The 26,891-nt window shown below is 36.5% G+C and overlaps 2 protein-coding genes and 1 pseudogene across 3 annotated transcripts in view; 2 read left to right on the plus strand and 1 right to left on the minus strand.

Moving 5' to 3' along the window:
- LOC149808519 (uncharacterized) overlaps nt 1-26,891 on the plus strand; it is a 99,263-nt gene that overhangs the window by 15,968 nt on the left and 56,404 nt on the right. The window contains exon 2 of the mRNA XM_089978388.1: nt 25,529-25,614. Within this exon, the coding sequence (XP_089834514.1) occupies nt 25,529-25,614 (86 nt within the window). The remainder of the gene's footprint in view (nt 1-25,528; nt 25,615-26,891) is intronic.
- LOC149808520 (uncharacterized) lies at nt 5,917-7,077 on the plus strand (annotated as a pseudogene). Its single transcript, XR_016425314.1, has 2 exons — nt 5,917-6,124; nt 6,384-7,077. The product of XR_016425314.1 is annotated as an uncharacterized LOC149808520 (transcript).
- Nucleotides 6,924-10,308, minus strand: LOC149808521 (uncharacterized). Its single transcript, XM_089978384.1, has 3 exons — nt 8,818-10,308; nt 8,439-8,582; nt 6,924-8,202 (listed from the first exon to the last, which is right to left on the minus strand). The coding sequence occupies exons 1-3, from the start codon at nt 9,155-9,157 to the stop codon at nt 8,111-8,113; spliced, it is 576 nt and encodes a 191-aa protein (XP_089834510.1). The 5' UTR covers nt 9,158-10,308; the 3' UTR covers nt 6,924-8,110.

The following is a 26,891-nucleotide window of genomic DNA, read 5'->3' on the forward strand; positions in this document are numbered from 1 at the left end:
ATGCGGTATATCCGGGCATGTTCAGCCCTGGTTTTTTATTCCACGCTGCCAACACAACAATTAAGTGACCCACCGATATGCGGCCGTGAGGTATTGAACGTACTCGCGGCAATTTCATCATTGCGGAAACCACCTCATGTGGTTGTAAACGAATACACTAGTGGGGTCGTAGAGGCCCGGCGGGTTAATTAAAAACAGTTTTTTTTTACAATAATAATGATTGATATCTGGGGACGACCGGTTTCGGCGCTGAAAGAATCCACGGAAATGCTCGCCACCGATGACATAAAAAAACTAATCGAGGATGAAATCGCTGATACGTTAAATCTAACCAGTGTTGACCCGGGCGAAATAGTTGTATTTCAAGACCGCCAGGGTAAATTAAAATCCAGTAATGTGTCGCTGGATGACGTTTTAACACGGAAGAGCGATGTCGCTGAAAACAGTATAGCGCTGTATTCCAGCGATGGTAAATTGAAACCGGGTGAACTTGTATCCATGATCACAGACGCGATTGCCAAGCATGCTAGTGAGCTGAAAGAATATATACGAAAGTATAATAGTTTTCGCAGAAACATCGTTAATAAGTTTTTTGGAGACCCGGCCACGGTTGTTATGACCCTCGCTGAAATTAAAACGTTCATAAATGAACAAACATCCCCAGATGGCCCCCTTCCTACATACATTAGGAGGGTCATAGAACTCCAAGCGTCCGTCGACAAACATAACCCCACCATCGACATCGCTGATAGGTTTTTTGGAAACCCGGCTATATCTACACCGACTCTTGCTGAAATTAAAACGTTCATTGACAGTCATAACCACAGCAACGGGTATATTAAAGACCTTGAACGGATTAATCTCAGAGACCTTTTTACTAACTTCTTTTATAACAACAAAAAAAGTAAATTGTTTACCCCCGCCGAGGTTAACGACATAGACCTTGAAAAAATTCAAGAGAGTCTTTCTTACTTAAAAGAGTTCATGGGCAAACAAAAAATCGCCAACGACGTTGTTGATAAATTCTTCGAGGGGGTTTTGAAACCCGGAGATACCATGAAATTTGCTAAAATCTACTTGCATATAACAGACCAACAGCGCCTTAAGGTTAATGAGATCATCGAGAATTTTTTTCCGGGTGTTGTCGACCCCCAATACTTCCCGATGACTTATCATAGCATCCGCGATCATATTTCTGCTCAACAACGACTTAAGATTAACGAGCTTAGCACGGATTGTTTTGGAAACCCGGCTATATCTAAACTGACCCTAGCTGAAATTAAAACATTCATTGATGAACAAAAATTATTTGGTGGAAGAAATATCACTGGACAGGAAATAGGAACAATCAAAAGTGATGTTGCAGCGATTAAGGGGGATAACACCATCAACACAGTATACACGATTCGGCATGGATCATTCACTTGGACTCCTACACAGAATATAGTAAATATTACCGCAACTGTTAAGGGCATTTATGGATTGACACTGGTTTCAATGATGCAGTTTAATATATCATCGTCGAGTTCATTCGGGTTTAACAATACAATATCAACAATTATAGACAAGGACGCAACTGAACCGTTTACAATTAGAGCCGTTGATAGAAATTTAACCAGGGCAAACATTACATGGTATGTGGAATTTGTAGTGGATCTAAGTAATTAAAAACACTAGCTCTTTTAAAATAAAAATGACCACCAAGGTAATTGAATCAGAGGTATCACCGACGTCACATCAATATCGATTCGATACCGTAAAAGAATTCTCCTCGAACTTGAAAACGCTTTCCGAACAATACCGTGTAAAAATAAAAAAATACCGCCGAAAAATAACCGCCATCCACGCGGCCGTGTATTCGGTGTCAGGTATAGTAGCTGGTACCGGTGTCATTTTATCCATGGTGACCATGATGGCCCCGATCGCTGTTCCAATCGCTATCTCCGCAGCGACAACAATTGCTGGAGTTGCCAACGCAATCACTAGAAAGATATCATCGTGTTCTCAGAAAAAACTCAACGAGTATACAGTAAAACATCAAATAGTATCCGACGCGTACTCGAAATTATCCGGGTTGATCTCGTTGGCGATAGATAATTCGTTTATATCCGATGTTGAATTCTCCACGATGGTCCAGTTGTATGACTCCGCGATGTCAAAAATCGAGGATTTTCAACTGGAAGCTGGAAACCACATCGCTGAAACCACTTCAATGGGCTTAAAACATTCTCCTGAAAACAAGCAGGTTGTTAATATTCGGTGTTGAAATTAAACACTAGAAACAGCGAATAATAATAATGTCGCTGAACCCCGAAGGGTTTCAATTACTTCAACGGATCGCGGAGAACACCACTCCGGTACAAACAAGTATGATATCGATAACATCAATGAAGCCAGAATTCAGTGTAAACTTCCCTTCTCCGATTCCAGTGAAGGAAATAGCGCTGGCAAAATTGCGAGTATATCACAGTTGGCCTAATATCCGAGCGGAAGCATTTAACGGACAACAACCTAATAACTCGCTGATTTTTGCATGGACAAATAAACCCAATGGGACCCCAGACTGGAAGGAGGTTACAATACCAACTGGGTCATACCAAGTAGAACAAATCAATAAAGAATTTCAACGCAGGATAAAATCGATCACAGGAAAAGAATCAAAAATCGCCATTACGGTTCATGAACCGACGTTATCGTCGACGATTGAAATAAGCACACCGGGGTATATGGTTGATATTTATAACAGTTCAATAAGAACCATACTAGGTTGGCCCAAGAATCCACCTCATAAAATCCCCGCGGACTTGCACACAAATGCGCAATCGTATCATGAAATTAATCCCGGGTATCGAGATGATTTGTCTATTATAAAAAAACACGTTATTACCCAGTTGGTTTATATTTCAAGACAGGAATACCATGCAATGGTATTTTCAGTATAAGGAAACTCCTGAATCGTTCACCATAGTCACAGTTAATTTAAATGATATCGATAGTTTTTTTATCGAGATTAATCGTAATTACCGATTGCAACTAGAACAACTACGGAAAACAAAAGCACAAAAACATGTTGAGGTGTTGAATCGACTTATATCAGACATGGAATATATCAATGAACGAATCGTTAAAATAATATCCGCTAACAGCGATGATAATAAACAAAAATTCCTAACCGAGTATAATATCACAGAAGCCGATTTACCCGATTTCAAGTTTCCAGGATACAACGCGCCAGAACTAAGAAAGTCTCTTAATGATTTTCTCGGTCCATCAACTATCCTCAGACACGATAATGGAGATGGTGGTAGGCATATTGCTCCATACAACGTAAATATCGCATCGGTGATAGCAATCAATCTAGTGTGTGATGTTATCGAAGGGAGTTACCAGGTAGATACCAAGCAATCAAATCAAGCTCAACAGGGGTATATCCTTTATTCATTTTCACCAACAGCCCCTCCCGGATTCTTAATCGTTGAGAGCCCGATTAATCCGGTCTATATGCGATGCCATAATCGGTTTTTAACGAGAATTAATTTCAGACTTACCGATCAGTCAAATAACCTAATTGATCTACAAGAGGAGGAGTTAGTGATCACTCTGTTTGTAAGATCATTGTAAATAACTTCTTAGCAGCAGGGGGGGGCAATGACATCGACGCGGTCGTCGCGCTTTTTTACCGGACGCTGACGATGCTGGGATCGGCGCGCAGAAAGTATTAATTAAACCAAATGACGATTGGACGACCCCCCGACGACGACGTCGTTTTTTTTTACCGGGCGCTGACGACACCGGATCCGCTGAGTGCAGAAAGTATTAATTAAGCCAAATGACGATTGGACAAAATGTCCGATTCGCACCCCCTGCTGCTTACCAATATCAAGACAATTTGGCTTTGGACGCACAACAGAGGTACTTGGTAAAACTGAAGTTGATTGCAATGGATATTTGTCCTTATAAGGTGCCCGCTGATACCTGGATCAATGACCCGAAACAATAGCCAGCTACTGAATACCACGATGTTTATAACTACCTGATTAAACATCCACGTAAGTATTTATTTTATTTGACGGGTGAATTAACGTATTTCTTTGAATGTAAATAATAATATTATTAAATGTTGCAAATAATGGTAAACTACAATAAATTGATGCTTGTAAATAGTGAATAGTGGTGCTTGTAAATACCATGTTGATAAAGCTAGTAGTGTAAGAATTTGTAGAATAGAAAGAAGGTATTGTCTGTGTATCTTTTACATTTTCATTTAATAGATTCAACTAATTGTTTTTACATAATTATTCAAATTTAAAACAACTTATCATTTTCATTTACAGGTATTTATTCTGCTGAGGCAATAATAATAATAATAATAATAATGACCTTATTTAAAGAGGATAACACAATTAGCTTAAAACTAATCTACCTTGAGGCCCTCATACAAAGGAATTTATTTATTTAAGCTGCATCTCTGAAGCCACTGAATATATTGGGTTTGGAAGAAGGAAATAGAGTGGGCATTTCTAATCTCAGCTGGAATACTATTCCAGAGCAGAGTTCCAGAGTATTGGAAACTTTTTTTTAAATAACTCCTTATTTGGTTTGGGAATTTTATACTGTTTGGTAGACATGGATCGCAGGTGGGGAGTATTACCAGGTAGCCTATACTGGAATAGTGATTGTAAATATTCAGGAGCACTATTCTGAGATATCCTGTACATTAATTTGGCTTTTCTCAAACAGATTCGGTCTTTAATAGGTAATATTTTTAACCTACCAGCTAAACTTTCCTTGCTTTCTTTCTGGATTGATATTAGCCCAAATGCTCTTTTTTGAAGATGTGCCAGCTTTGCTATGTTTTTATCATTTGAATTACCCCATACTGTACTACAGTAGTCCAAATAGGGTTGTATGTAACTGTTATAAAATAGTTTCCTGTGCCTTTCAGGGAGAAAATGTCTTATCCTACTGAGAAGCCATAAACTTGAATTGACGTTTTTACTGGTATGTTTGATATGTTCAGTCCATGATAGGTTATTATCTACCAGAACACCAAGTAGCCTATCATGACAGACTATTTGCAGATTTGTATCCTTCCATGTCAGACATAGTTCATCACTATCAAGATTTGTCCTTCTTTGCCGTGTTGAGATAAGTAATATTTTAGTTTTACCAGTATTTACCACCATGCCATTACATGTGCACCAGTTTTCCAGTTTGTTTAGTGCATTCTGTAAAGAAATTTCGAGCTCATGCTTTGTGTTTTGGATGTCTGACAATGTTGTGTCATCTGCATAGAGATCTGTAGATGATATTGAGTCTCTTAGTAAAAGTGGTAGGTCATTAATAAATAAAATGAATAGTAGTGGACCTAGAATTGAGCCTTGTGGTACTCCATATCTAATTGTTTCAGGTTCAGACGGAACATTATTTATGTAAACATGTTGTGTTCTCTCATTTAAGTATGAAGTAAACCATCTAATTGTTCTTTCATCACACTGGTAGATTTTCAGTTTCTTCAAAAGGATTTCATGATCCACCATGTCAAAAGCTTTCCTGAAATCTACAAATACAGTTCCTATTATTCTACCTTGGTCAAGTGCTTGAAGCCATTTATCAGTTAGGGAGATCAAGGCAGTCTCACAGGAATGGTTCTGTCTAAAGCCGGATTGATTAGGGTGTAACAGCAAGTATTTGGCTAAATATGACATGAATGAGTCATGGACATGTTTTTCAATCAATTTTGACAAGTTTGGTAGTATTGAAATTGGTCGGTAGTTATCAGCATCATCCTTAGAACCAGATTTGTGAATAGGAGTTACTTTTGCAGTTTTCCATATTTTGGGGACAGATGAGGTTGCAATACTTAAATTAATTATGAATGTTATGCTATCTACAATAGCAAAGGCAGAAGATTTAATGAAGAACTATAGGTCTCTAGAGGCACACATTTTTTTGTGTCAGGGTGGGTTCAGACTGTTTTCCATCTGAAGACTGACAGTGGACATTATGTTTTGAAAGCTGATGTGAAGCCTTCTTGGAGAGTGACTGAAGAACCCCACCACCCATGGGTTGCATTAAAAAAATCAGGACCTGTTATTGCAGCACATTGTAACTGTATGGCTGAGTAAGTACATGTAACTTAGTTACTATGACATAAATTTAGACAATAAGGACACTGTCACCTACTCAAACAATTTCTTTTCATTGTATACTGGAAAATCTGGGATAAATGTTGAACTCTGTAAACAGCCCAATAAATTTAAAGAAAGAATCTAAATCTGTAACCTTATAGTTATACATATGCATATTTTAAGACTATAGTTGCACCAAATTAAGTATATTATATCATAATGTTAACAAAACATTTTATTGCTTTATTATAGGTTAGGAGAGACTTGTTCCCACATTGGTGCATTACTGTTTAAAATAGAAACTGCAGTGCGACTGGGATATACATCGAGCACCTGCACAGACCGCCCATGTGAATGGAATGCATGTTTTGTGAAGAAAGTAGAACCCAAAAAACAGCAGAGATACAATTTTATAAGACTGCTGCCAAAGAGGCCCTAAAAAGATCTAAGAAAAAGATGAGAAAGATGCCAGAACCAGCAACCGCTGAAGAGCAGAATCGATTTCTGAAAGTACTGGCTAGTTTGGATGAACCTTGTGTTGGTTTGAGTGCCTTTAAAGAGTACAGTGGTCAGTTTGTTTCTCTTGGACCTGAGCCAACATCTAGTAAGTTGTCACCGTCCTTCCGAAGCTTTTATTCGGCAAAAAATGAGAAAATTGAAGGCGTCGATTTAAACAAGATGTGTGATTCAATTTATGGAAATTGGCAAAAAAATGAAACAGACAACACTTTACTATTAAGTTTGTTTAATAACAATGAACAAAACTATGATGCATGTAAATACAGTCAGCTGTGTACAAAAATAACAACTCATGAGGCATTTCTTTTCATTTTGTCAATGAATTTCAATGTATTCAATGTGATTAATGTATTGACATAATAAAACAGCTTAATGTAGTAATTTACATATATGAGTGTGTTTAATGATAAAAATATTGCATTAAAATACATTTCTGTAATATTTGTGTCACAGTATACATGTACATGTAAATAATTATTGTCATGGATTATGTTTAAATTTCTTTTATAATGTATTTGACATGTCATCATGAAATGCAACAATTGAAATAAAAATCTCAAACATATATTCTGTGATCCGGTTTACTCTTTAAACACAATCCCAGTCCACAAATTAGTTAGGGCAGCACACACCTTTATTATTTTGTCACAACTCTATAACACCGATTCAACGCTTTCATCTTTAATGCTTTTGACACATCTGATTGGTAAAGTCCCTTTCAATACAGTAAATCTATTTTTCATCAATCCGATCACACGTTCTCTGCCTCCCCATGCATTAGATATGTAACTGATGGACCCAAGAGGTGTACAATAAATAAAAACTTTAACTGTGCAGTGTTTGTTGTATGAACTATAACATTGTGCCCTTGCCAATAAATTTTTGGGTGCTTCAATGAATATTTCAAAACAATCTATTATTGAAGTCAGACGAGGAAATTTGGATTTGAACACTGGCGGTATTGTGCTGAATATTGTCTCTCTATCAGTCCCCTTGATCATGAATCCAATTTTTACATGCATGAGATCAATCCATTTCCAGAAGCAGTCAATTGTTGTTGATTTGAGACACATTATGATGTAGTTTCACAAGTGTTAAAAACAGTTGTTCCTTTAGTGGCAGGCTGGCTTTATTTGACCATTTACTGGTAATACATGTACTTAAAAAAGTAAACAGCTGTAAAATTATATCCCAGCTAATGCCAGTCATCATCTGGCAGGCATCATTGTTTCCCTCTACAGAAGCTGATGAAAGAGAGGTAGCACTAATTATATGTTCCAGACTTGACGTTTTCTGTAAGGCATCATTTCTTTCTTTTCTGAGATTGTCAATTTCCATATATAGCATTTCTCTCTCAGATTTTTCCAATGGTTGTTTCATTGGCATAAGATGTGGTGCAGTTGAAATTAACTCAACTTCAGGTGACTTTGTTTCCAGGTGTTGTGATTCCTGTGTCATTGTCATCTGAAGTAACAAGATGGTATATCCATTTGTTTGTTGTCATCCATTAACTTCAACTTCTTCGTTGCCTGACATGGTTCAGCCAATTTCACTGTTAAAAGAAGCATATATATATTACTTATGGGAACGTTATGAACTTTCACAAATCTCAATATTTATTGACCAAATTGTTCATCTTGATTAATTTAAAGTTATACAATATACAAACTTGTACCAATGTTTTGTAAATTTGTGTGCACATTTTATACAAATCTCTCTCTCTCTCTCTCTCTCTCTCTATATATATATATATATGTATATATATATATATATGAGAGAGAGAGATACCTGCACCACTTGATATCTTTGCAGCCCGTTTAAAGCGGTCAACCTTTACTTTTGACATTTCTGTCCCACCATCTTGTCTACTTGTGGTGCTTGGAAATATGGAGGGCACATAATCTGGATGTGTTGAGTCGTTGACTTTGAGACCTGAAAAATTAGAACGGAAAACTTATTTCAGATGTAGAATGTTCTTCTGCACTATCAAGACATTTATTGCAGAAACTCCACTTTAGTGTTGTGAACGGGTACTTAGTGAAACGAAATTGACTTCAGGGTGCGGTAGAACACGTTTTATTATAAAAAATTTAATTCCATTTCTCATTATTTACAGTAAATCAGATAACGGTTTAAATGAAGGGATATAAATTAGCATAATACTTACCAGGAATGAAATGTGCTGAACAAACGTAACAGTGTCCGCATCTTGGAGACCAGCGTTTATTTTTATTTATGCTGCCGTCAGGATTTAGCTTTGCTCTGCTGATTGCATGTAACCATCTTTCTCTTCGTGAGGATTGATTGGGTATGATATAAAACTTCTGAGCCTGATTTTTCCTCTTGTTGGAATGACAACCTGGTGCACAACAGCTCTTAGGAATTTTACAATGGATTGTGATTACTTGTTTTCCCCCAAACAAATATGGCGGCTGCGTTGCGATGAATGTCACGTGACAATTCCCCGGATGTCCGACTGCAAGAATCATGCTACATGTCTGTGGCATGATGCCCCAGTGCTAGACATCACTATAAACTGCCACATTGCAGACATCGTAGCGATATGACTGAAAAATTGTTAAAGCTACGTTAAAAATCCAAATCACACATCACACATCACCTCGTGGACAACAAATCAAGTTGAGGCTACGACATCGTAGCTAGTCCTGTCTATGCCTATGGGTTGTTTTCACAGACATCAAGATCGAGTACGCAAATACCCATAATGCAACGCGCGCACACCTTGCGCCGCCATCTTTAGTTCCTACCAAACCTTTGTCAACATTAGTCATGTATATTCATAGCTGCCAACCCTCACGAATTTGGTGTGAATTTCACGACTTTTTCAGCGATTCACGGATTCACGCCACAAGCCAAAAATTCACGAATTCTCCAATCCTCAATTATTTTAAATCTTTAATAAAATAACCGATTTCCCATTAAGCGCTAGTCGTGATATTCGCAGTTGCCGAAACGGTCCAGTACTGCTGGTCGCGATATTAGTAGATCTACAGCCGATTAGTACAGTTGGCCCGGTAGCAAGCATTTTAGCCTATTTTAATCTGTATGTATAAGAGTAGTTTTACAAATGCTTTTGAGAGAAACTGGGGCCTAACCGGAATTTTGCTCCGCGCATGCGTCACCAACACTGATTTGAGTTACGGTTCAGCATCGCATGTACGATTTTGAAAACGTCTTCACCACTTAGAGAAAAGAACTCTATTACTCAAAAAGTGAAGTTTAATTTGGAATATATAAAAAATTGGCCGTGCATTCTGACATTAAACATTGATATTCATCATGCTTTTTGCACTCAGTGCGCCATCGCAGAGACGATGTGAGGAAGCACGTCGGTTGCAGAAAACACGTAGAAGTCGGGAAAACTAAGAATTCGCAGATTTCAGCTCCGGAATATTTTAAACAATTGGCGGAAGAAATGCAGGCTACCAACGCTGAAGCATTATTTGTGAGTTTTCTTGTCGAACACAATATACCTTTATCAGCTGGAGACCATGCTAAACATTTGTTCTGACAAATGTTGCCGGACTCGAAAATCGATTCCAAATTTTCCTGTGGAAGGACCAAAAGTGCTTCAGCTCCTGTGCATTCCTCACAGCAACAGTGCAAGCGAAAGTGTATTTTCTCTTGTGAGGAAGAATAAGACTTCAGGGCCTTTTCAGCTGCAGAAAATTTGTCAGTAATTTTAGTCACCAAGATCAACCAGCCGGCAAGAAGTCTGAACTGTTTAGAAAACAAATTTACGATCAAGCAGTTGAGGAAGTTCAAGTCTGCCACAGTATCATCTCTTGATAAATAAATATTTCTGCATATATGTAGTGTTTTAGTTTTATATTGCGAATTTGATATAGTGTAGTATTTACGGTCAGAGTGGATGGAGTTATTGTCATGGTATTTTTCACGAATTCTTGTCCAAATTCACGACTTTTTATCCCTATTTTCACTAATTGTGAGCCTGGAAGGTTGGCACTACGTATATTCAAGATAATCTGATCCAACTGTCCACAAGGACATTTACTTCATCGAAACGATACATAGATTATACTTGAAATTAAGTGCCCTTTAACACGAAAATAAAAATAAAGCTGGAGGTTCCCTTTCTTATATCGTAAGACAGAATAGTGAAGTTGAACTGTAATCGTGCATATTGCTATCAAATAGAAATGCAGTTATTATTTTTTTTACAGACAGACAATATTGACATTCTTAAAGTGTTTCATACCATATCACTAAGCTTGTCATTTTGAAAGAGTATTTCCGGACAATGATTTTCGAGATACATTATCAGTTACGAATTAAAATTTCATTGTATGTGTTTTATGCTAGAACTTTTATGTACAAATACTTTTCGCGTCAACAGGTGTTTGTGCCAAAGACAGCTGACAAACCAATTTAATTAGTATGGTCAGATAATTGTATTTGTGGTGGAGATGATGTACGTATGATGATATTGAATGAAAGCTATAACCATTCAGAGAAGTTTCATCTTCAGTGTATTCAAACTAAACACATGCCTAACGGATCATGACTTTTTGTTGAATGTCAAAGCGAAGTATTCCTGAAATGCTTTTAGAAATACGAAATTATACATTAACAGTTAGCTTTTTAACTTGAACAATAACCAAATGATTGATTTCTTCCCACGAAAATTGAAAATCATTACATGTTTCTACTTGTTTGTGTATCCATTTGTGTATGCGTTTGTTTATAAAGCGATCTCATTGTTTATGATAGAATAACACAGATGGTTGAAATTTAAATGTTTTACATGAGGAAAACAAGTAGAAAAGTCACGCACTCGGTCTCATGCGGTTGACAGGCAGAACATAATGTGATGTATTATTATATTCTTACGCACAAAATGAGAAGTGCCTTCGTAATTATGCGGGAAGAACAATTCTATTAGGTGCCAGTTTGCGGGGCTGGGGACCGAAAATGGCAGATATGGAAGTACACACGTTTTGTGACGTCACGTGAAAACAACGGATTATAGTACTAATATTAGTACCCTTACTCCTACCTTGTGGACAGAGTACTAACATGAGCATATACGTGTCAATGGAGCAATCCGGGTGTGATTCACACCCGGTGTTCTTTTAGCCTAATATCAACAATTTGGACATATTTCTTGCATATACTGAAATAAATTGAGTAGTCCTGTTATCTAATACCGGAAGTATCGAAAATCATATAGAAATAGTTGTAAAATCTCGTTTACCTCTTTTATGTGATATTTTCGTTTAGATCGTCCACCATATTAGTTCAAATAATGATTACTACGTTCTCCGCCTCATTTGTTTGTGTGCCATATAAGGACATTGACGCCTTTTTTGGAAACGTAAACAAATCGTTGTAAAAATATGGCGCAGTTTGAGTCAGAAATTCTGCGCATTAAAAGTAAATACGGTTTATCTGCAACTCTGACATTCCACCAAGAAGCCATTATTCGCCACTTGATTGATAATAACGTAGCGTAGAACATCCAAATATGGTCTGGCAAGCCTTAGGTAGAAAAGGGGTCACGGCGAGAGTCTCGCGTTATGTGTCATGGCGGACACGGTGTGGTTAGTGGACTCACGGTACTAATTCAACTCCAATAGTAAACATATGGAAACACTATCATATTCAAAATTCAATAACTTAAAATTTCTGGGTGCTGATGATAAGACCTATAATTCTCCATGCACATCTAACCTTGGTGCAAGCTTATGTGTGGAGAACACCATATGAGCCATGGCATTTTGTTTATCTACATGTGCATGAAACACATGTTATTGATTCTGCACTATGAATCAGGTGCTACTTTCATTATTGAGTACTTCTGAGTCAAGCCTGAAAAATACTTAAATTGCATCAGTCAAAATTTGTCTATATTTTTTAAAATTTACATATAGGATAAGCTCTCAAAAGATATTTTTACTAAAATTTTAATTTTCATTATTAACCAATTATGGACCACCAAACCTGTAAATACTCTATTATTTGTTCACCCATTTCTAGACTGGTTCACAGTTCTTCCGTATAATTAGTACCATGTGTCCTATTAGTGTAACTGTGCCAATTTATTTTATCGTGTAAGGGCTTAATAATTCAAAATAAGCCAAACTTCTTTCACACCATGATTATACTTATGTAGTAGATTTCTACACAGTTTTTCTGATTGTAGGGATGATTTTTTTGTGCTTCATTACAAGATATGGGATCAGTTAGTAGCCTCAACCACAACAAATCATGTTGAGGCTACGACATCGTAGCTATGCCTATCCTTGATTAGTGCCCCACATTTCTCACGACCTCATGCACCTATTTCGAAAGTCTAATTTTATCAAATGGGTCAATCAGTAGCTTACATTGATAGGCATCTGACCGTAACTTAAAGTGCTGATTTAAAAATATTAAATGCAATAATATATAGACAAGTACTACAATTCAAATGATAGAAAACACACTGGAAATTCTAATTTAACTGATGCCATATTTGCCAAAATTGTGTGGCCCTGGTGTGAGTGTTGGCAGTTTTACTTCGAGGCAGCTGTTAGACCTACAATCTATGACATAGCACATGTTATTTTTGTTTTAAAACCCAAAACATAATATCACTGCCGAGGTCTTACATGTATGACTAGGCCGCTGTTATTATAGCGGGAAGACAGCGGGGCTCATACCGTTGAATACAATTTGACTAAGTCATACAGTAATACAAGGGCACTTCTCTCCTTTCTTGCGCGACCTATTTAAGAATCAACGCTGATATTTCAAGTTGCATTTTGCATATCATAATAAATTTGGTACAGATATTTAGCTCAGGCATTCAACTCCATGCATTCAAAATACAGTAACGTACCAACTCATAACTCTCAGATGACCATCGCATGAATTGAATCTGGTGAATTAACCTTTATTTTCACCATTATGGTTACAAAGTCTTTCTACGGGACTCCATCAGGCTGAAGTCGAATCTAGTGGAGTGTTGGGATCCGGCTTGTATGGTAATATATGGTATTAATATTCTGTTGCTACAAATGGTCTGACAGTTACAGGTCACCTAAGGTCAGTTCCAGGCTCTCACTCAGTTGTAACCCTATATGCCTTATGATAACATTAGCATGAAAAACTAGTTTGCATGTGTTTTCTCTGTTTTGAGTCAGTTGTAATCTAGCCATTAAAGTAGTTTGACCAAACCTGGCTATGATGTCGTAGCCTCAGCTTGATTTGTTGTGCTTGAGGCTACGAACTGATCCCATATCATGTAATGGAGCAAAAAAAATCATCACTAAAGTCAGAAAAAACAAACAGTGTAGAAATCTGCAACATAAGTATAATCATGTTGTGAAAGAAGTTTGGCTTATTTTGAATTTATTAAGCCCTTACACGATAAAATAAATTGGCATGGTTACACTAACCACATGTGTCCACCATGACATAAAGTGAGACTCTCGCTGTGACCCCTTTTCTACTAAAGGCTTGCCAGACCATATTTGGATATTCTACGCTATGTTATTATCGATAAAATAAATTGGCATGGTTACACTAACCACACTGTCCACCATGACATAAAGCGAGACTCTCGCTGTGACCCCTTTTCTACATAAGGCTTGCCAGACCATATTTGGATATTCTACACTATGTTATTATCACTCATGTGGCAAATAATGGCTTCTTGGTGGAATGTCAGAGTTGCAGATAAACCGTATTTACTTTTAATGCGCAGAATTTCTGACTCCAACCATGCCATATTTTTACTACGATTTGTTTACTTTTCCAAATAAGGCCTCAATGTCCTTATATGGCACACAAACAAACGAGACTGAGAACGGAAGTAATCATTATTTGAACTAATATCGAGGACGATCTAAACAAAAATATCAGATAAAAAAGGTAAACGAGATTTTACAACTATTTCTACAATGATTTTCTATACTTCTGGTATTAAATAAGAGGACTACACAATTTATTTCATTTATTCAAGGAATATGTTCAAATTGTTGATATTAGACTAAAAGAGCTCTGGGTGTGAATCACACCCGGCTTGCTCCATTGACACGTATATGCTTATGTTAGTACCCCGTCCACGAGATAGGAAGAAAGGTACTAATATTAGTACATGTACTAGACCAAACCATGTTTTGTTTCATTTAGCAAAACATAACATGGTGTCAGAAATGAAAATTTTGGAATAGCTTGGATTTATACCTTTAAGAAGTTTATCTCTCTAACAATACTGAAATTTGGATGCACAAGTTTATGTGTTAATTGTGACATGGAAAAACTCAATCAGCCACCTGAAATGGACTTTAATTCCCAATATCTAGCATAAACTTGGAGGGGGTGGAAGCAGACTATGCAGTTTTACTTAGATCTTGCACTTGCAGATAAAGAAGACAAAGAAAAATTCAGTTTTTTCGTAGATATTATTGGTCAGGATGGTAGAGACAGTTTTACAACAATTTACATTTGAAGCTGAAATAATTGTTCCACTTATCAAGAAATTTGAGGACTATTGCAGTCCCAAGCAGAACATTACAGTAGAAAGGCACATATTCAATACAAGACTCCAACAAAAGAATGAAACCATTGACCAATATGTAACTGAACTTAAAGTGATTGCAAAAGAACTGCAAATTTGAAATTCTACAGGATGAAATGATTAGAGATAGAATTGTCTGTGGGACTAATTCTGAAAAAGTTAAAGTAAAGACTTTTACCAGAACATCAGCTGACATTACAAAAAGCACTGGCTATTTGCAGAGCAGATGAAGAATCCAAAAAGCAGATTCAAAATATGCAAATGAAGCAGCTGCATCAGAAGTTCATGGTGTGAACATGAAGAAAAAAGAAAAGAAAATGGCATAACCAAAGAAAGCGGAAAGTTATGTATGAAATCAGACTTCAGATTATTCAACTGTGGTAAATGTGGCAAATGAATAGAAAAGGTAGGTGTCCAGCCTATGGAAAAACTTGCTAGACATGTAGAAAACAGCATCATTTTCTGAAATGCTGCAAGAAAAAACGGGTGCATGGTATGCAAGAATACTCCAGTGAAAAGGAACAAACATCTTTTGTAGGAACAGTGACAAAGACAAACACTGAAATCATTGACAAAGAATGCTATGATCTGACTCTTCATGGTACTGATGTCAGATTTAAAATTGATACTGGCTCGCAAGTAAGCACCATTCCAAATCACATTTTTGAAACAATGAACATTGACAATGTTGAAGTAAAACGAACCATGACCTGTCTCACAAGCTACACTGGTGACAAACTAATTGTCATTTGCAATTGCAAATTAAACTGCATGAATCAAAAACTTGATTTTTATATCACAAAAACAAACCAACCGCCTATTCTTGGGTTCAAAGCATCTCAAGATTTGCACTTAATACAAGTAGTTTGCAATGTTCACAGGAATAAGGGCAATCGTATCATGAAAGAAATTCCAAGTGTGTTCAAGGGTCTAGGATGCCTGAAACAAAAATATAATGTCGCAGTTGACAAAAGTGTGAAACCTGCCATCAATCCATCATGGAAGGTTCCTACAGCTTCACAAGAAACACTTAAATCAACTTTGGAAGAGATGGAATGGAAAAATGTAATACGAAAGATAGATGAACCAAGAGAATTGGTAGATGTTGGAAAACCCAAGTCGGGAAAACTATGAATTTGTCTAGATCCAAGAAATTTGAATCAAGCTATCAAGTGAGAACATATCAACTTCCTACAGTTGAAAATATAACCACAAGGATGGCTGGAGCTAAGGTTTTCTTCAAACTAAATGCCAATCATGGTTAATGGCAAATACCTCTGGATGAGGAAAGCCAGTTATTGACATTTAACACCCCGTTTGGTAGATACTGCTACCTGAGAATGCCTTTTGGTATTAAATCTGCTCTAGAAGTGTTTCAGAAACGCATGGCACAGTGTTTTAAGGACTTGTTTGGGGTGGAGACTGATATTAATGACATAATTGTTTGGGGAACTTTAAAGGAAGATCATGATGGAAAACAGAAAAATGTTTTAAAGGGATGCCAGGAAATAAATCTGACACTGAATTTGAAAAAATACCAATTTGGACTAACAGAAGTTTGCTATGTGGGACACATATTGACATCATCAGGTATTAAACCTGACCCAGAAAAAATAATAGCAATCACAGAAATGCCTGCTCCGACAGACAAGAAAGGAATTAAAAGATTACTGGGTACAGTCAGCTACCTAGTGAAATTGATCCCAAATATGTCTACAGTTACAGAGCCAATCAAGAACACTTTTGAAAAGTGAACTCAGAATTTGTTTGGGGAAACTGCACAGAAACATGCATATGAAGAGATAAAAAAGATTCTAAGCAAAGAACATGTGTTGAAATACTTCGATATTAAGAAGCCTGTCATTGTTAGTTGTGATGCATCAAAATCAGGACTTGGAGCAGTGTTAATACAGTCAGGCAAATCAGTAGCATTTGCATATAGGTCTTTGATAGATGCAGAAACAAGGTATGCACAGATAAAAAAGAACCTGTTGCTGTGTTATTTGGTCTTGAAAGATTTAATCAGTATACTTATGGTCATCAGGTACAATTTGAATTGAATCATAAACCTTTGGAATTAATCCTCAAGAAATCTCTATCTGCCCCACCACCTAGACTTAAGAGAATGCTTTTAGTATTGCAGAAGTACCGTTCTGACTTAACATATTGTCCAGGAAAAGAGTTAATTGTAGCCAATATAGTTGAACCCGGTTATATCGCCAGCCTAGGGGTTTGCCAAAAAGCGTTGAGATAACCGATGATCAAGATAAACGAAAACCAATATGGCGGCAATATATTAACATGTGCTTGAAATTTCTTTATGTACATGATGTGCGTTAATAAATGAGAATGTACATGCACGTGTTTTTGGAGGTTTTTTTACACAACAGCGTTGCCGCGATTTGTTTGATGAAGCTATCGGCATGCTATAAAAATGTACATACATGTTTGCTAACAACAAAAGGCATATGTGCACCAACTAACAGCAGAGATTTACCAGTATACAATACAAACCACCGTCAATTCTTGATACAAACCTTTATTATATTCTCCAACATTGCAAACACAAAGATCGCTCACAAAATCACAAAAAACGTGCGGGGTGTAGTTCGTTTTTACAAAAAGCTAACCAGTGTCAAAATTAAATTCGCGAGTCATTTCACTCTGACACAGCTCTGAAAAGTATCGTACACGCGGTTACTATGGTTTCTTTACAAAGTCTAAAATGCTTTGTTGCTTTTTGCCTTTAACAGTCTGCTTGAAAACAAATGCTTCAATATTATTTGTGCTGTCTAAAACAGTTTCATCTCCTACAAAAGAACCATACCATCGAATTTTCTGTAGCAGAAGGATTAGCCATTCCATTAATTTTATCTGTTCTATTCGCGTCTTCAGAAGTCAGCCAGTTGTAGGTATAGTACGGTAGCATGATTGACTGTCACAGCATACAGTACTCGGCCCAGATGTCAGCATAAGCAGATTATGATGTAACAATGCACTGCTAAGATGGGGTTGTCGATACAAACAAAGGATCATTTGTGTACTGATTGATTCCAATGCATTGCTTAGTCAAGTTTGTGGCTTCCTTTCGTTCTCCCTTTTAATTTATCCAGTCCAAATCCATGATTGTTTGTACAAATTAAATAACCAAAAAGTCTGTCGCCAAAAAAATCGCCAGATGGGACATTTTTGTCGCCAATAAAGGGAAAAAAATCGCAATTTGCGACATTGGCGAAGCCCAGGATGATCCCAGGCCATGCATTGGATTGGTACACGTGGGTAATTACTGAACACTTACCCAATTGTTTATACAACTAGGAATGAAAATCATGAAACGTGAATATCGACCGCAATAATCGTCCTTCAATATCACACACTGTACTGTTCGTTTGTGTTAAAAAATACTTAGATAAGATGCCCACTAATATAAGACGCACCCTGGGTGAGGGGTACGTAAAACTTTGTATAAGACGCGTCTTATATACGCAAAAATACGGTAGTGAGATGGTGAAGTGGCATCGATAACTAACATTTTCAAAAGCCAGCGATTGGTCATGGGGATCGAGATAACCGACATTAAGTGGCAAATTTGGCCTTCTTTTGTGCTCGAGATATTAGGGTTCGGCGACATAAAAGAATCGACATAACCGATGAGAAAATGCTAAGACAAAGAGAGAATTTGGCGGTTCCACTTCAAAAACGTCGACTTAATAGGGTTGGCGAGTTAACCGAGGTCGAGATAAGTGGGTTCGACTGTACTTTGTCAAGAGCATACAGGCAGACCAACACATCTGAGATGAACATGGATAGTGAAATTGAGTGATATGTGCACATGATCATGTCAAATATAAAGATTACAGATACACAGTTAGAAGCAATAAAGAATGGAACTAAACATGATAATAAAATGACCAAATTACGAGAAATGATTCAAAAGGGATGGCCAAATGATAATCGTATGGTACCGTTTGAAATAAGAAATTTCTGGAACTGTGGAGATGAACTTTCAGAAATGGACAGATTAGTTATAAAAGGAGAGAAGATTGTAATTCCAGATGTTCTTCAGAAAGAAATGCTAAGAGTTGCACAAAAGTAATATGGGCATTGAGAAGACAAAGCAAAGAGCAAGAGACATTATGTATTGGCCTGGCATGAATGCGAAGATTGCAGACATAGTACTGAATTTGTTCTACTTGCCAGGAATACAGAAAGTCAAATAAAAAAGAACCATTGTTGTCTACACAACCTACTGCACCATGGGAAATGGTTGGAAGAGATTTATTTATGTCAAATAATTACAACTATGTCTTGATAGTAGACTGTTGCTCCAGATATTTTGAATTTGCCAAGTTAGAAAATACACGAGCAAGCACTATAATCACAAAGTCAGTTTTTGAAAGACATGGAATAACACGAGAAGTAAGGACTGATAATGGACCACAGTTCTCCTCAAAAGAATATGGTCAGTTTGCAAAAACCAAGGGATTCAAACACACTACATCAAGTCCCAAGTATCCACAGTTTAATGGTTTAGCAGAAAGAACCATTCGAACTGTCAAAAGGAATTATCAATAAGGCAAAGAGAGATGGAAAAGATTCATACTTATTGATATTGGAGCAGTCTTTTATCTACAGATGGCTTCATGTAAGTCATTTGACTCATCAGGGCAAAAAACTGTGAGTCGAAATCAAAACCTATGAGTCTTATTCATGCCGATGATCAGTCTTCATTAGTTTAAAATTTTTTTATATTGTTTAAATACACGACAAAAATATTAGTTATATAATGTAACTAAAGCCATGGCATGTTTTCTAAATATTTTTATACAAGAAAACATTACACTAGGTAGTAGTGACTAGAATGTATTAATCTGACCAGCAGGCAGAGAAGAGCTTATCCCACACAACATGCCTTGTTTTCAGTGAGTAAGTCTTCTGTATGTAACTCTGACTCAGTAAACTGTTCACAATTTAACAAATCATTTCATGTTTTTAAGTTCATAGATTCTTCTCTCTTTTGTTTTCTTCCAATTCAGCAAAGCTTGGGGCCCCGAGTGGCCAAGGAATCTAAAGCACTTACTGTTCCAGATCACCGCCATCTCACCTGTATCTTCATGGGTTTGAGTCTCAGGCTCGGCTAACGTGGCTATGTGAGAAAGCCTGCCAGTAGCTTCTCGTGGGTTGGTGGTTCTTCCTGGTGTTTTCCAAGGTTCTTCCTTAGCCAGTTATACTGGCTGCCATGTGTAGCCTATCTTTTGGTGAAAAATAGCGTTAGACCCTACAACAACAACAACAACAACAAAAATCTTCAAAGCTTCCTCAAAATTTAAGGTACTTCTGTCTTCCTCATCAATCTTGATAAGCATCAGACTTCTGTTTCTCAATCCAAAGCCGATTCCTAAAGGTGGTTAAGATCCCTGTTCTGGACAGATAGTCGACTTGACTTCTTTTTGAAAATGTAGCCAGCTGTATGTTTTCAACCATTGCTGCATAAAATTGTTTTATCTTATGAGTAACTGTTATCTCATCTTAGGATGATGATTGCTCCACTGGTTCAATAACATTACACTTATCATTGGTCGGTCGTAAATGGGGTTCGGAAGATAATTTGTTTCAGATTTATTTTAATTTTTTATGCCTTTATGCCATTTTCAGTCAAACGCTGACTGTATCTTGGAACAACGTAAGGCATACAATTGAGCGAATGGAAATTGTTGTTTCATTGTGTGACAAGGGTATGCAATAAATAATAGTTTCTCACGAGAATCATTTAAAACCACGTGTTTATTTTCTGACTCTTTCTTTGGTGTGGTAATGTACGATTCTAACATCCTGTTTCTACAAATGATCCAACAGGTACAGGTCACATAAGGTCAACTCCATGCTCTACACTAAGTTATTACTGTGTCTTATGATAACATTAATGTAAGAAACTGGTGTGCACGTTTTCTCTGTTTGGGAGAGTTGAGACCTAGCCATTAAAGTAGTTAGACCAAATCTTTGTTTTGTGTTGATCAGTGAAACAACATTTAGGTGCGTCAATTTACATACCGGCAACAGATTTTGTACGTCAGATTGGAAAGGTTTGCGTATTTGACGCATGATGCATGGGTAGATAAAACACTGTTGGAGTACTGAAATACACCAATTAATGATATAGGATCTCCAGCACAAATACTGATGAGTTGAAGACTTCGATTGACTTTACCTACTACCAACATATATCTACATCCACACATTATAAAAGAAAGAAACCCTAAGTGGAAACTGGGTGGAAAGAAAAATCAGGAAAAGAAACAGTATGACAGAACTGCTAAAGAGCATCCAGATCTGACTTTTGGAGGCAAAGTTAGAATCAGAAGACAAGATCTTGGGGAACCAGCTGTAGTCATCAGAAAAAGTAGTACTCCAAGGTTGTAAGATGTGAAACCCAGGATGGTGCTCTATACAGGAGTAACCAAAGTCATCTGTTATAAACAAGAGACATTACCAGAGATTATGATACATACGAGGATACTAAAAAGGAGGTCACTGAATTGAATGACAAAATGCCAGTAGTCATCAAAGAGCCTGAATGACAAGATGCCAATAGTCATCAGTGAACTTGAATGACAAGGTGCCATTAGTATCTATGAGCCTGAATGACAAGATGCTAATAGTCGTCAGTGAGCCTGGATGACAAGATTCCAATAGTCATCAATGAGCCTGAATGACAAGATGCCAAGTCATCAATGAGCCTGAATGACAAGATGCTAATAGTCATTAATGAGCCTGAATGACAAGATGCCAATAGTCATCAAGGAGCCTGAATGACAAGATGCTATTAGTCATCTATGAGCAAAACAAGACAGGAGGGATTTGAACAAGGAGTGGATGTCTAATAAATAAGCCTGCAAGATACAGAGATTTTGTTATGTGAATTTGATAACTGTTCTGAATTATATTGTGTCTTGTGAATATTAGAAACTGGAAGTGGTTACGGGTATAATAATACATATAGAATCTATGTTGGGGTTAGGACCGAGACAAGGAAATCTCAGTCACGGGTTTATATTATTTGTCTCCCCACGAGGCTTGCCTGAGTGGGGAGACATATAATATAAACCCGTGACTGGGATCCTTGTCTCGGTCCAAACCCCAACATAGAATATTTTTCTCCCCCAATATTTTCCTTTAAATTAAAAAGAATTCTGCACTAGTGTTCACATTCAATGTTTACATGCGGCGCATGAATATAAATATGTTAATGAGGGCTCTGGTGTGACCATTGTGTCTGAAGTACACAGTTTATACACGTGAGCAAAGAAAAATAGCAACATAAAACGTTGCATAATAATGACGTATTATCACATTTAATATATGGATGTTATATGAAATTGACAATAAATAATTATTATTTATTACAAGAAACTGTTTTATTTTCACCAGTTCCAATTTTGAAAAGTTATATTGTAAATAATAAAACGATATTGGCTACTCGGCTCTACTGTAGTTATACTTAGTACAAGCTGTAACGAAGAGTAACATCTTTCTTCAGATTATTCATGGGTATTTAGAGATCTGTGTCACTATCGTATATAACTAGTTTTTTCTTTGGAGGAGGTGAAACTGTGTGACATACTTGTATTGTCCTTAATATTGATTTTAAATTTACCCCTTGTATAATAGACCCTCCAAAAACGGACTGTAGTGGATAACCATGTGCTAAACTTTCAAGTTCACTGATTCTTTGAACATTTATTTTTCTGTCCTGGAAATATGGCAAGTGCTACAGTGAAATTTGCTTATGGATTATGGTATTGATGGATAAATGATTCTTTCTGGCTGGTAAGTGCATTATTAGTTTTTAAATATTGTAGTTATATTTTTGATTCAACCGAGGCACAGTGGAGATGATTAACAAAACTAGAATAAAACATGTTTTATATAACACATTTCTAGCTGTTACTAAGTGTTCCGTAGTTGTTAAGAGAGTTGAGAGGCTATGAAATGTATAGGTCTATAGTCTTTAGAATTTTATCCTATCTGTAGTACAGACATTTTTCAGGTCATTTAATGACACTGACCTGAAAAATGTACTGAGCTAGGCCTGCATATTGATAAAATTGACCATGCTGTGTGGAACGAAATAGCATAATACCAAAAAGTTCGACATTGTGTGCGTTTGTGTCTTTTTCTCTCTCGAAATGGTTTTTATTGTGTGTTCTCAAAGATGGATTTACTTTAAGAAGTTACTACGTTTTTGTTATAGATTTGTTGCTGTTGTTGTCGTTTAATTTTAGTACAACTACGTCAGGCACAGCAGATGACGACAAGGTTTTTTTAAAAAAAGGTAGTTCTGAGCACGTGGACACCTTGTCTGAGATGACTAGATTGAGACAAGAAAAGTAAGGTTAGCAAAACGAGTAGATTTCTCTGTCACATGGGTGAGAAATATGTTATATATCACATCAGTTTATATGCTGTGATAACAACTGGATTGAAGAACAAAACATTAGGACTATAGATTTTTGTGGCAATGCCAATATATCACATTGTACATGTTTTTATGAGTACAAAAATGATTGTGAACTCTCCAAAACTATTTGAAACATATATTAATGTGCAAAAAGTCAGAATGCTTGGATCATTGACTGTTAGGCATTAATCTCTGTTCAGCTGAGGTACCAAGCTTAAAAGTTAATGATCTATTTACTGGTAAGATAAATGGCAGTCTGTCTCCCTTCAGTAGAATCAGTTATAAAGTGTGGACAGCAGTATGGGAATTTAGTAGAAAAGCCACAAGGCATTCTGATTGCCTGGCCTTCTATAACCCTGCTCCCTGTGCAGACTGGCCACATCTTTTTGGTGTCCAAGTTGCATCTTTTTAATGCTAATCAAAACTCTTTATTCTGGTCATGTACATAAAGCAACTAATATTTTGTTCCATGACTGTGGGTTTTGAAGTTTTACTGTATAACAAAATGAAAGCCAAATATCTGTTAATGCACAACAATGTCAGCAAATAATACAATAATCATCTATGAACAGGCAAAATAGTCCCTAATGCATCATTTAGTGTCTTGTCTTTTTTACCTGTTAAAAATAAAGCTTTTGCATGTGATACATACTGTGGTAGAATTATTGCCAAGTTTATAAAATTCATCAGATGGGATCATAAAAACCCCAGAAGTATCCTATGACTTTCATTTTGTATGAAACATGACAAGTCCTCCTGCACAATAAATTAATTTTTGGACTGTAATATAGTGGCTACACAGTTCATGGTAGCCTCATAGTTGTACACAATCAATTTACACAAAATTTCTTTTTGGAAGGTATAATATCTTTTGACAAATTGAATAGAACATTATCATATAAAAGATAGGATGAGAAAATATTAAAGTGTGAGGAAACATTAGAGTCTAAAAATAGTTTCAGTCTACATCAGTGTCGAAGCAGTCTGAATTATTAGGCAAACAAAATGCATTGTTAACTGCCCACCCCCTTCATTCTTGAATATCTGAATAAAATGACTAGAAAGTTAATGCCAGTTTGAAGGACAGTATAAACAAATGCTTGATCAGCTTGGAGAATTGTGTTGAAACAAAAACCTGGAGTCTAGGACTATACATCAGAGTTCTATATTAATGATGATAATGTGGAATGCTGGAAAAAAAGCTAGTTGAGATCTCATCTCTGTAAAGGTGCTGGACAAAATCCAACACTCCTTGGTAAAGTAATACTGCAGAAACAGTAGGAACAGTAGAAGTTAGAAAGGTAGACTATCAGGGTCACAGCATTTGGAAATGATCTCAGTCTGCGTGGGTTCAAGTCTCAGGCTCGGCTAACATGGGTATGTGAGAAAGCCTGCCAGTAGTTTCACGTGGGTCGGTGGTTCTTCTCGGGGTTTTCTAGGATTCTCCCTCCACCAGTTATACTAGCTGCCATGTATAGGTTATCTTGTGCTGAAAAATGGCATTAAACCCTACAACAATAACGATAACAACAACAGTTACAGAAATATGGGGGGAAATGACCTGGCTAGAGGGATGACCATAAAGCAATGAAAGTGATTAAAAATGGGAAGGTAAGAATTCTGTGTAACTTCAAAATCCAGAACATTCGTTACTATTGCTTGAAATGGAACCTGACCTTGATCTTACTTAGATAATAACAATACCAAAGGACTAACTATCAAAGTGCATGCAAGAAACTATAGGAAATAACAACTGCATTGATTTGGCTAGTATCCTGGTCATAAAAATGCTAACCATGCTTGCAGTAGCAATAATAAAACTATAATAATAATCATTGTCATAACTATCATGATAATTTTTTTTTTCATTTACAGACTTGGAGGAGAGTTGCTGCCCAGAAAAAATCCATTTTCTCGTATTGCAATGTGCTTAATTCTCTTGATTGTTTCAAAAAGTAGAGGTATGTATATGCATATATTGATTTCTTCTTACAATGCCATTCCTGTTTGATAATAGAAAGGAAAGTCTTGTGTCAGAAAATTCATGCATCAGTGAAATTAAAGGTAAGACTACATGTATCATGAAATTTTATATCCTAAAAGTTTAAGCTATTAAGAGACCAAATAATTGAAATGATTTTATAAGACAAGCAATGAAAAATGTGTTCTATATTAAGTAATTTTAAGCCCTAAGTATGGCTTTGCAGTAATTGCGAAGCAAGTGTCATTTGTGTGATAAAGTATACTTTTCTGATGTAAGAGCACATGCACACTTGGACAAAGTTTTAGGACAGCCAGATTTTTACTAGGATGATGCCCTACCCCCAAACTCTAGCCAGCATAGAATATAAATTGGACACAAGCATTATTTGTTTTATAACAGGATTACTTGAAATCAGTCTGTATTTGAGAGCTAGTCATACTGCCAATTGGAAATCATGAACAATAAAACAGTTATTGCAGTATATGCAGACACTCATAATTTGTGTGATGTCAGATTCCTCTTTGCAAAAGTTAGATTTTTGAGATAAAAATAAACAAAATTGTGCTTTATCCATATAACATGATATTGAGTTCAAAAATACAATACAAATATAAGAAAAACAGCCAAAGAATCTTTTGACCATTCTGGTTAAGCTATGTCAATTCATTCCATATGCATGCAAACTGAATTGTCTGAGTGGGAAACATTTGATAGAGCAAACTGCAATCAGTAAGGAATATAGAAGATATAACAATGTTAAGTGGATACATTGAGGGCAAAAGCGGACTTTGCTTATCAGAACAAAGCTACAGAACTGTACATATTTATTCTTAATGTTGACAAAAGATTTCTCGTTTAAATTAAGGTGCACATAAAATATTTTTTCATAACACACCACTTCTTTGATAACTCGCACTCACTGGGGGCCAGAAACATACAGCGCACTATTAGTGAGTGTGCAAGTTACTGCTGGAGTGGTATACAATTCTTCAGTTGTATATTTTTCATACTGAACCACACCCATGCGATTAGATTTATAAAATTTCCCTTGTACAATTTTTTAATAAGGAACTCGTTGGATATATTCTCATGTGCAAGTGTTTAGTAATTTTTAATAGTACAATTATTTTGTGCATTAGGTGTTTCATAGTACATGACATTAAATGCTAATTTTACTGCTAGGAATTAGATGCTGATAAATCATACCATTGCAGAGCTGTAAAAGCTATACAAGATTGAAATTAGAGTCTTGTG

This window comes from Sinohyriopsis cumingii, chromosome 1 (assembly GCF_028554795.1).
Source record: "Sinohyriopsis cumingii isolate HCF-2022 chromosome 1, ASM2855479v2, whole genome shotgun sequence".
Lineage (NCBI taxonomy): Eukaryota > Metazoa > Mollusca > Bivalvia > Unionida > Unionidae > Sinohyriopsis > Sinohyriopsis cumingii.

Coding starts and splice junctions, on each gene's coding strand:
- LOC149808521 (XM_089978384.1), bottom strand. CDS start 9,157: ATGCCACAGACATGTAGCATGATTCTTGCAGTCGGACATCCGGGGAAT. Junction 8,583..8,817: donor TTCAGCACATTTCATTCCTG/GTAAGTATTATG, acceptor CTAATTTTTCAG/GTCTCAAAGTCAACGACTCA. Junction 8,203..8,438: donor AAAGATATCAAGTGGTGCAG/GTATCTCTCTCT, acceptor TTCTTTTAACAG/TGAAATTGGCTGAACCATGT.